The 12464-nt window shown below is 34.8% G+C and overlaps 1 protein-coding gene across 13 annotated transcripts in view; it reads right to left on the bottom strand.

Annotated features, from left to right (window-relative positions):
- The window catches only part of LCORL (ligand dependent nuclear receptor corepressor like), a 112940-nt gene that overhangs the window by 73406 nt on the left and 27070 nt on the right, over window positions 1-12464 (bottom strand). For all 13 annotated transcript variants that reach the window (XM_053672477.1, XM_053672486.1, XM_053672489.1 and 10 more), the window contains one exon: window positions 1165-1230. In XM_053672477.1, coding sequence (XP_053528452.1) covers window positions 1165-1230 — 66 coding nt within the window. The remainder of the gene's footprint in view (window positions 1-1164; window positions 1231-12464) is intronic.

The raw sequence follows: 12464 nt of genomic DNA, 5'->3' as shown, positions 1-12464 counted from the left end.
TTTGGCTTTTTCCTTTATTTATAAGCTCAGAAAAACAAATAAAACTACAATTAGTTAGTACTGCTTATAAATACCTCAGGTAAAAAACATTAAATTCAGTGTTAAACTATGATACAGTGAGAAATGTACTAAAGTTAAGAGATATTTTAAAAGAAGACTTTAGCCATAACAATGATAAAATACTAGAATAGACATATTTTGGAGTCTTAATCCTTAAAGTCATGTTCTGTGTGGATATCATTCATTTGTTGGAAGATGGGTGGCTGGGACAAATGATCTTTCAGATACTTTCTGCTCTTATGATTCATCTCAATCCTCCTTAACATAAATATAAAAAGAGCAGAAAACTTCTGACTACTCCAACTACTACTGTAACTACCTCAACTCTAAAGACATGTGTATATACATATATATACACACACATATATTTGAATATACGAAGTACCTTTAGGTCTACTAGGACCTTGGTATTCATAGACTACATGGTACCAGAGGAGAGCAGAGGGTAACAGCACAAGAAACTGACAAGATACAGAAATAATGCTATACTAGCATTACCCATTTTATAAATGAACTGTACTATAAAATTTCAGATGGCTACAAAAATGTTCTCTCCTAGTGTTCTATGTTTGAAAGTAATGAGTGAAACAACTAAACTATGGTGTCACAGCAATCACATCATAGATCAGAATCTTCCACCAGGGTTTATGCAAGAACACTTAGAAGAGGAAACTATAGTAAGTAACAAACAGTGTTAATCATAAATATAAAACCAAACACACATGACAGGACTTCTTAAGAGTGACAATCTGAGTTCTAAGCTGCCTATATCATAAGCAACAGGAGATATTTATTTATTTAAATGTATCCCATTGAGTCCTCTTTGTGAAGTCGAGGAATGTAATATAAAACAAAAATCAAATTTTACCACAAACAAGAGCCAAAAACAAGCTTCATTTTATATTTTGATCAGTGTATAATTTTTTTTAGATTTTAACATCATATGACAATAGGAATAATATTTGGATCTGTTTATTCACTTCACTTAAAAATGTTTTCTATTAAAACAAGAAAACAAATTCATGTTTACTATAAATTTAGTACAGAAAAATAATTTTTCATTTGTTAAACAGGAGAGGATAAAAATTTGAAGTAAAACATTACCTTCAAATAAACTGAGGTCTCTTCGTAGCCGTGGTCCATAAAGCCCTTCTAAAATACTCTCAAAACCTGTGTTATTAAAGAAAGGAAAGTATATTAACTACTAACAAAACTTAGGTTTATAATAATAAAAAACTATAAACTCTACGGGAATCAGAAAATTATAAATTTAACATACTATGAGGTGTCATTTTTTCCTTTAGCTGAATTAAGTTGAACTATGTAATATATAACATAATAAACAGTCATATAACTGTCAGAAATTATATGATTATAAAGAATGAAAATATTCAAATGTAAATATTCACTATTAAAAAGAGTAAACATATTTGTCATTTAGAAATGTTCCCAGATTAAAATATTATGGGCAGATTTGTTTTTAAAATAATTTTGTAAAGAGGAGAAGAAAAATTAGAAAAGATATGTATTATAATCTTGTTCTTACTTGTCATAAAGAATGTTAACTTAAAAAAGTTGCTTGCGTCTTTAACCTCAATTACAAAAACGAGCAAACGAGTGTCAATGAAGAGAAATTCTTGCTGTGGGAAGTATGATGTATACAAAAATTTAACATACTTATAAAAATTACAACACCATAACTTATTCATGAATATGGACTACTCTCAGGAAAAAATTATTGAAAATCTTTGTCAAGTTAACAAAACCTGAGGTCATGAACTTTACATAGTGTTCTACTTTATGGATATAGTAACTTTAAAATTTTCTTTTTGAAGTCTGTATTTTAAGCAGCTTTTTGACAAACTACAAGGCATCCAGAGGAAAATGACTAGAATGGCAAAATAACTGGGAAATTAAGAAAAGGAACTATGTAAAGAATGCTTAAATTAGGGAGGAAAAAAATTAAAGGTAGCATGATAGATCTGAAAAATGAAAGCTAAAACTTTTCTCAGTGATATTCCAAAACTGTAAAAAAGAAGGAATACTATGATGGAAACATTCCATAAATTAGATGCTTTCAAAAGACATGTTAATGTCTATTAAAATCAATGGTGTATCAGTCAAAAGAGTCAACATTTTTTCACTTAACAGGAATGATGCATCTTACAATTTATGATGTCTTAGATATGACAAAGTAAATAATTTATGGTACTTGGTAAATATGTCCTTAATAAAATCTTTGTGAAATGACTCAGTACTAGTACCCATGAGTGGAAATTTCAGGCAGAAAAGTGAATAAATTTGCACCAGAGAGAGCTTACAAGAATACTATAAAAAAGACTTTCTTGTTGTAGAAAGCCTCAGACTGACCTAGCTCAAAATCTTTATTACTAAGATAATCCAATTATATTTTGCTGTGATCAATGGACTCAAAATATAAATGCAACCAACTATTTTAGGGTGTCATTCTGTTCTATATTGGACAAAATGTATAGCCTCTCCTTATTTAAACTTACTGAGTTTAAATACACATTTCCTACATTTAAGCCTGAAAAGAAAGCAAACAAGGACTTAATACTTTTGTTCTATTGGGTTTCTCAACTCCTCACTAGATAAGACCAAGGTCTTACATATAGCCCATTAAAACTTATTCATACTGCACAGTGTTAGTGTTATTGTAAATTACATCTATAGGTGAAAATTCTGTTTTTTTGTAGGTTTATAGGAACACAACTGATGTTTGTATACTGACTTTGTATCTAGCAACATTGCTAAACTCTTCAATTATGATAACTGACCTGGAGATTCTCAATATACACAAATATATCACCTACAGATAATGGTAGTTTTTTTTTTCCCTTTCCAGGCCCCATTGCTTTCTTTTTTGTCTGTTCTTGTCTCTCTGCCTTGGCTAAGACCTGTATTATAATGTTAAAAATTAGTGGTAACAGCATAAGGCATCTTGACTTATACCCAATTTCAATGAGAAAGCATTGAAAGTTTCTTCATTAAATATGTTTGCTACATTCTTTTTTTTTTTTTAATATTTACTTATTTATCTTTAGAGGGGAAGGAGAGGGGGAAGAGAAACATCAATGTATGGTTGCCTCTAGTGCGTCCCCTGCTGGGAACTGGCCTGTAGGGAACTGGCTTGCAACCCAGGCATGTGCCCTGACTGGGAATTGAACCACGATCCTCTGGTTCGCAGACCTGCGCTCAATCCACAGAGCTACACCAGCCAGGGCTTGTTTGCTATATTCTTTTAAAATAAATAACATCAGATTAAGAAAGTAGAAACTTTCTACTTAAAAACCTTGCTATGGCCCTGGCTGGTGTAGCTCAGTGGATTGAGCGTGGGCCTGCGAACCAGACAATCGTGGTTCGATTCCCAGTCAGGGCACATACCGGGGTTGCAGGCCGGTTCCCTGCAGGCCAGTTCCCCGCAGGGGATGCACAAAAGGCAACCATACATTGATGTTTCTCTCCCTCTCTCCTTCCCCTCCCCTCTAAAGATAAATAAATAAAATTTAAAAAAAAACACCTTGCTATGCAGTTTTTCTTAACATGAATAGATGCTGAATTTTATCAAAAAATTTTAAAAGATTTTATTTATTTTTAGAGAGATGGGAAGGGAGGGAGAAAGAGAGGGACAGAAACATCAGTGCGTGAGAGAGACATCAACTGGTTGCCTCTCACGTGCTCCCAAATGGGCACCTGGGTGGCAGCCCAGACCCATGTCTGACCCAGAATCAAACGTTTTGGTTCAAAGGTCAGCACTCAACCTGAAGGTTATCCAGGGCTAAATGTTATCAAAATTATTGAATCTATTTATTTTTAATCTACTGATATGACCATTAAGAGATTTCTTTCTTAAATCTCTTAATATGGTGAATTACACTAAATGGTAAATAATATCTTCCATTCCTGGAAAATCCCAACATTATCATGAGGTATTTTTGATGGGTTTACTATCTCAGTCCCTTAAAATTTCTCTATGTTTACCAATGAGACTTTAAATTCCTTTATACTTGGTCAAATATTGATAACAATGTTATGAAACCCCCATAAATGAGTTTCAATGTTCTTTCTTTTTCTACTCTCTGGGAAAAAAATAGGAAATGCGAACATTTGGTAGAACATACCAGGCATAGGAACTGAAAATAGTCTTTCTGAAGTGCGTTTATTACTACTCAAATTTTTAACTGTCACAGGGTCTATTCAAGTATTTTATTTATATTCTATTTTTTACTTTATTTCTATTTTTTACATTTTCTGGGAGCTTACCCATTTTAACTATATTATCTATCCAATTTATTTGCATAAAATATTTCATTATATGCTTTTTCTCTAATGCCGACAGCATCAGCAGTAATGTGTTTTGCTTTTCATTCCTTACTTCAGTTATGTTCTCTCTTTTTTCTCAGTTAACCTCATTAGAAGTTCCTTAAATTTAAATTAAATTGTTTTTGTTTCCTTGATCTTCTCTATCTTACATTTGTTTTCTTATTTACTAATTTATTTGTGTTCGCTATTTTAAGTGTATTTTACTCTTATTTTTCCTTTTTTAAAAGGATATTTAGTTAATTAACTTTCAGACCCTCTTGTTTGTAATAAATGCATTACAGCTATCAATTTCCATCTAAGTACTCAATGAGGCAGCAGTCCACAACTTTTGATATGTAGTATCTTCTTATGATTTAGTCAAAATATTTCCTAATTTCTATTATCACCTTTTTTACATTCATGGATTTTTCAGAAGCATATTTCTTAATTTCCAGACACATACAGATAATCTACCCTTTTAACAGATTTCTAATTTAATTATATAGTAGTCAAAGAAAATGCCCAATATAATTTAATTCTTTGAAATTTTCTGAAACTATTTTATGGTTAACATAGACAATTTTTAAAAAGATTTTATTTATTTATTTTTAGAGAGAAGGGAAGGGAGGGAGAAAGAGAGGGAAAGAAACATCAATGTGTGGTTGCCTCTCATATGGCTCCCACTAGGGACCTGGCCTGCAACCCAGGCATGTGCCCTGACTGGGAATTGAACCAGCCACCCTTTGGTTCGCAGCCTGCGCTCAATCCACTGAGCTACACCAGCCAGGGCACAGACAATTTTTTTTAAAGAATTTTATTTTATTTTTATTGCATCTTGGCCTTCTGGCTAAGATCAAGTGTAAAGAATTTTATTTTTCAAAAGGATTCTATTTATTTATTTTACAGAAGGCAAGGGAGGGAGAGAAATATCAGTGTTTAATTGCTTCTCGCACACCCCCTACTGGGGACCTGGTCTGAAACCCAGGCATGTGCCGTAGACTGGGAATCCAATCAGTGACACTTTGATTCCCAGGTCAGCACTCAATCTATGGAGCCATACCAGCTATGGCTAACACAGACAATGTTTTTAACTTTGTATTTATTGTTGACACTATTACAGATGTCTCCATTTTCCTGCCCTTTGCCCACCTCCTTCACCCAGTCCCCATTCCCCCTTCCCTCTGTCTGCATCTATGGGTTATATATACCTGTTCTTAGGCTAATCCCTTCACCCCCCTTCATCTAGTCCTGTCCCCAGCCCCACAGCTCTCAGACTGTTCCATGTTTCTATGCCTTGGTTTCTATTATGTTTGTCAGTTTACTTTGTTCATTAGATTCCACATATAAGTGAGATCATATAGTATTTGTCTTTCTGACTGGCTTCTTTTACTTAGCATAATAATCTCCAGGTCCATCGTGCTGTTGCAAAAGGTGAGAGTTCCTTTTTTCAATACTTTTATAGTTACACAAAGTATTCTACTGTGTAACTATACTACAGTTTTTTTACCCACTCATCTACTAATGGACATAGACAATATTTGAAAATTCCTTACAGGTGCTTGAAAAGAAAATGCACTCTAAAATTGCTGGACGCAGCATTCTAATTTGTTCATTACATTAGCAAGTTAATTGTGCTCTTTAAATCACTCATGTGTCTTTGTTCAATCAATTGTTGAGAAATATAAGTAAAATCTTCCATAAAACTATTTTGTCATTTGTCTGATTTTTTGCTTTATGAGTTAAAATATATATTAGTAGTGTTTATAGTTATTTTATAATTGCTATATATGTTCCTAGTAACTAGAACTCTATAAAATTATCAAGTGACCCTTTTTATTTCCAGCAATAATTTTTGCATTACACTACAGGATCAAATATTATACGGCCATAAAATATTTTTTACTGCTTCCCTGAAGTCTTTTTCAATTATTTCTTTACCTTCCTATATTATTAAATAGCATGGGATTTCTTTTTAAAAATACCCTGACATTTTGTCAGAATTTGGTAATTTAAATTTATAAACTGTTTACATTCCTTATCTATCTTTGCTCTATTTGTATCAAGGTTCCATCTATAGTTCTATTTCTCACTTTCTTGCAAATTTTGGAATTGATTTTATTTATCCTTCAATTTTGTTTCTCCTCTATTAGTATGAAAATTATTCCCTTTATTTCTGTTTTTTTGTTGTTTGTTTTGTTTTGTTTTAGATTAACCCAGAAACTAGGGTATGGGTTTAAAGCTAACCAAATCTTTACCCATCCTTCCAGGACTTAGACCTCATTCCTATTTATGTTATTGTTATTCACTAAATATTATGTTCTTTTATGTTTGCACACATATTTATCCCTGTTTTTGCTCTTCCTTACTTATATATCTGAGCATTCATCTAGGAATACTCTCCTTCTACCTAAAGCAACTCCTTTACTGAGCATCAGTTGCTGATAACACCTTCCCTAAGACTGATTGAAAGTATCATTCTCAGTATGTAATTCATTTTCCCTATATACTTCATGCTGCTCTCTCTTCTGTATTTTATATTCCTTAACTGCATTTTGGTTAATTTATACATACATCTCTTCACAAATTCCCTTTATTATAAAATCAACTTATAAATACATTCTCAAAACTTAAATAAACTCAACTTCATAGACATATAATTTTTGTATAATACTATGTACCCATTTTAAGAATAAAGTTCAATAAATTTTTTATAAATGCACACTTTCATTAACCAAGGATATACAGTCAAGACACAAAATATATTCCCATCAACTCAAATGGCATCCTTGTGCAATTTTGAGTAAACTGCCTGGAACAACACCTAAGCATAAGAAAACTCCAAGTGTGGCTAGACTCAAGTGAAAAGTGGGATTTTGGTAGTTATACCTTACAAATTTGAATATTTGAAATCAGAAATATATTGGGGAATCTATTGCTTTCATAAGCCATAAAGTGCTATTCTAATATTTGGCATCTAAGCCTATCTCATTATAGCCTCATTTTGCTGGATAGATTAACTAACCCCAAACCAAACAAAAAACAAAATGAAAAACCCACCTCTTTGTAGAAGATACATCCAGATTGTGGTTTGAAAAATGCAGTCCCAAAATCTATTACAATATGCAAAAAGAAGAGGTCTTGTACCCCTTTCATAGGACAAAAGACCAGCTGCCAGCCCTAGGCAAAAATTTGAAGTCTTCGATAACAACAAAAGTCTTATTTTCCTTTATAATCTCTTTGGCCCTTTAATACAACTTCTGAAGGACTAAACTTTTATGCTCAATCCAATCTCTCCTTACCTTGGTCAAACAGAAGTGAATCTGAATTTATGATTACAAAAGTGAAGGACACCACGTAATGGGGATATACAGGGAGTAGTGGGCAACTAAAGTAGAGCAGAGGTAAAATTTGTTCACAGTAAGTAACCATATTATAAACTCAAGGTTGGGTATCCATACTGATGCTTTCTGCATTCCCCACTCTGTTTACCATAATGCTAATTATTAAAGCTGAACTGATGGCTACCAATTAAATACTAAGTTTTTATAATGATGTAATGCTTTTCTACTTGTAAATTTACCTTCATAAGAATACTTGGGTTGCTAGATTCAAGTCTATGTTTTAAAATCTGATTAAATGTATATGCAGTTATCATTCAAGTAGCAAATTTGTTAACTCTGATCTACATAACTGAGTGTCTTTTCCTAGAGTCACAATTGCTTAATGAAGTGCTTCCTCAGTCAGTATTTAAATGATAAATCCATTTAAATGTATCTTTCCTTCCATGGTGGTAAATCCATGTACCGTACTTAATATAAAACTATACTGACTAAAACTATAATTAATACAAAAATTCCAATACTCTGTATCTGCTAGAATCTTGCTATTAAACACCAACTCCTGTATTGAAATACAAGAGACATGTAGGCAAAAGGCAAGAGTTGAGACTTTAGGGTTGAAGGCGACAGGAAAAGATGGTATCAGGAAAGGTTTTCTAGAAATTGTGACTGCCAAACTGAGTCTTAATGAAAGAATAATAGTTAGCTAGGCAAAACAAGAAAGAGTACACTAAACATTTAGAAAAAGAGAGCATCATGCACAAAGGCATAGAGAAAAGAGAGCTCACTAAAGAACAGCACTAACCAATTTAATACTGTATAATGTAGAAATGATCTGAATCTGTGCTGTCAAATACAGGGTGGGGCAAATGTAGGTTTACAGTCATTAGTACAGAAAATAATAATTAATAAATAATAATAAAACAAACTGTGTTTCACAACTATAAACCTATATTTGCCCTACCCTATATAGAAGCTGAAGAACTTATTTCTAAATTTTATTTAGTTTTATTAATTTAAATTTGAACAGCCATGTCTAGAAACTGAAAAAATATGGCAAAAATAAATAGGATGTGAAGAAAGGGCAGTATAAAAGCTGAAGAGATGTGCACAACACAGATCTGGAAGGGCCTAGCATGCTTTGCCAAACAGTTGATTTTTAACCTAAAAGCCAGAATGAGAGATGGTAAACCTTTAAGTAGTCAAGAGACAGATTTGGTTTGCATTCAGAAAAGATCACTCAAGCAGCAAGTACAGATAGACTAAAATGAAAAAAGAATAAAGACAGAATGGTTAGAATAGTTCTGGATTTCAGAACTTGCAGAAATGCAGCAGAGAAAACCACCACCACCACCACCACCGCCACCATGTATTTAGGCAGCAGTAGTTTACCTACAAGAAAGGGGTAACTTTGGGTCATTTAATGCAGTGAAATGGAATAATTAAATGATGCCACAGTTTCATTACTTTTAGGTGGGAGTGAGAAGAGCAAAGATTTCTGGCTTGAGAAGGTAAGTGAGCAAATATTCACTGAGATAGAAAATCCATTAATTTTTTTTTGTTTATTTTGTATTATATAATTGGTAGATACAGGCGGAACACACTTTTGGATGTGCTAACTTAGATATATGAGCATAAGTTAAACAAAAACATCCAGATATAAAAATATAGACTCCAGAGACCATCAGTACATAGATGGAAGATGAAGTCTCATTTACTAATTAACTGATTCTAATACTTGTTTCTTCACCAAGTATTAGAATCAAAATATTAAAAAATTACCATTTAAAAGTTTTTTCTATTTTAATTAATGTTTAATGGTATTTTTTTTTTACTACAAATAGTCAGTATTTCACTCTACATAGAAGAAAAATCAGTATGTCATCAGGTACTATGTTATTCCCTAGCGCCCACTCCTGCCAACACTCAAACCCTAAGAAATGCCACAACGTATCTCGCCTCAGGCATCCACACAAAGCTGTTCCTTCAGCCTATTATACAGATTCCAACCCCTATTTCCAACCCAAAACATATCTGGATAAGTCCTATTCATTCTAAAATCATTGTTTTAAGAATAACTGAAAGTGTAAAACTCCTAGAAAAAAGCACAGGGAAAAAGATTCTTCACAATGGTGTTGCCAATGATTTTTAACTATACATATACATATATATATATACACACACACACACATATATATCTCAAAAGCACAGGCAACAAAAGTAAATATAAACACGTGGGGCTATCTCCAACTAAAAAGTTTCTGCACAGCAAAGGAAACCATCAACAAAATGAACAGGCAACCTACAGAAAGTATTTGTGACACATACTTAATAAGGGGTTAATACCCAAAAAACATAAAGAATTCATACTACTCAATAGCCAAAAGCAAATAATCTGATTTTAAAAATGGGCAGAGCAACTGAACAGACATGTCACCAAAGAAGATAAACAAATGGGTAACAGGTTCATGAAAAAGGTGCTCAACCTCACTAATCAGACTCATGGATGGAGAGCAGGATGACAGCTAGTGGGGGAAGGGGATACCAAGGGGTGGATGGACTGAGCCAAAAGAAAAAGGACTCATGGACATGGACACCAGTGTGGTGACTGCTGGGGGAATAGGGTATAAAGGGACTAAAAGGTAGTGTTAAAAAATACAATAAAGATAAAAAATAATCAGGGACATCAAATCGAAACCACAATGAGGTATCACCGCACCAGTTAGATTAGCTGTCATCAAAAAGTGTTGAAAATAGGAACCCTTGCACACTGTAGGTGAGAATGTAACTTGGTACAGCCACTAAGAAAAACAGTATAAAGATTCCTCAAAAAATTAAAAATAAAAACCACAGACTTCTGGTTAAGATAGTGATGTAGGCAGACATGGCTCGCTTACTTGCACAACCACATCAAAATGACAACTAAACCATAGAACAACCATCACCTAAAACTGTCAGAAATCAAGTTGAATGAAAGTCTGACAACTAGAACTAAAGAAACCACATCTTTAGGCAGGGCACAGGGGCGGAACAGACTGGTCCTTCACCCACATGTGGTGGATAAAAATCAGGAGGGTATCTCGGGAGTGAGAAGTGCCACCCCACCAGGCCCCCCAGCCCAGGGTTTCTGTGCCAGGAAATAAGTCCCCATAACTTCTGGCAGCAAAAACCAGTGGGGTTTGAGTTGGTGGAAAAACTGCTAGAGCCCCAAGCAGTTCCTCTAAAAGCACTCACAAACAGACTCAACTATTCACACTCAGTCCCCTCTGAGCTCGAGCTCCGGGATAGGAGCTTAAAAGGCACTGGTGCCTTTCAGGGAGAAAATGACCTGTATGGCATCAATGTAAGCAGAAGCCACCACCCCTTTTCTAAACCCTCCCCCAACATACCCAGCAAGCTGGTGCCATATCTTTGATTCCATCAACCTGGCTAAAACTGTTTCACCCACTTTGGAGATCCCCAGAGACTCTATCCCACGCAACTTATGGACACACCCAAGCTGCTTTTCCATATGAATGGCTGGTCTTGATTCATGCTTCACAACTTCCTCAATCCTATTAAGCAAGCAACAGATGGCCTCAGCAAACCCTTAGTACTAGCACCAGCAGCAGCCAGCCTAGATTCACAGGTTGGCTTTACCTGGGAATCTCCAACCCCAGCACAAGTAGCAACCATCTCAGATTCCTTTATAGCTCAGGCTGGGTGGCCCTGGGCAGACCACAGGTGTGGGCTGACCTTGGCCTGCACCACCTAAGAAACCTCAGGGGCAGTGTACCCAGTGTATAGCTACAGACCACATCAGACCACCACAACCCTATCCCTGGACAGCTAATCCTCCATGGAGACAAGAGATTAGTGGTAAGTGGTCACAGTCCATCCTTGCAGCTGACTGGCCTGGATAAATCCCTCCCATTGATCTGCCAACAGCAACCAAGGCTTAACTACAAGAGGAGGGTGTAATCAGCCCACATGAAGGGCTGCATCTTGAGTACCCAGCTTTGTGATAAGGGAGTCTGTGCCACTGGACCCTACAGGACACCTACTACACTAGTCCACACTACCAAGACAGGGAGTCAAAGGAGCTCTACCTAATACACAGAAACAAATGGAAGAGGCTGCCCAAACAAGGAGACAAAGAAGCATGACCCGAATGAAAGAACAGATCAAAACTCCAGAAAAAGAACTAAACAAAATGTAAACAAGCAATCTATCAGATGTGAAGTTCAAAACACTGGTTATAAGGATGCTCAAGGAATGTAGTGAGAACCTCAACAGCATAAAAAAATGATCCAGTCAGAAACAAAGGATACACTAATTGAAATAAAGAACAATTTACAGGGAAACAACAGTAGAGTGGATGAAGCTGAAAATCAAATCAATGACTTGGAATATAAGGAAGAAAAGAAAATCAATCAGAACAAGAAGAAAAAAAGAATCCCCCCCCTCAAAAAAATGAGGATAGTATAAGCAGCCCCTGGGACAACTTCAAAAGGTCCAACATTTGCATCATGGGATGCCAGAAGGAGAAAAGAAAGAGCAAGAAATTGGAAATCTATTTGAAAAAATAATGAAAGAAACTTTTCCTAATTTGCTAAAGGAAATAGACATGCAACTCCAGGAAGCACAGACAGTCCCAAGTAAGATGGATGCAAAGAGGACCACACCAAGATACATCATAATTGAAATGCCAAAGGTTAAAGATAAAGAGAGAAATCTTAAAAAGTAGTAAGAGAAGAGAAGTTA

The sequence above is a fragment of the Artibeus jamaicensis genome, unplaced genomic scaffold, assembly GCF_021234435.1.
Source record: "Artibeus jamaicensis isolate MK-2021 breed Jamaican fruit bat unplaced genomic scaffold, CSHL_Jam_final contig_76, whole genome shotgun sequence".
Classification (NCBI taxonomy): Eukaryota; Metazoa; Chordata; class Mammalia; order Chiroptera; family Phyllostomidae; genus Artibeus; species Artibeus jamaicensis.
This window is presented reverse-complemented; position numbering and strand designations above follow the sequence as displayed.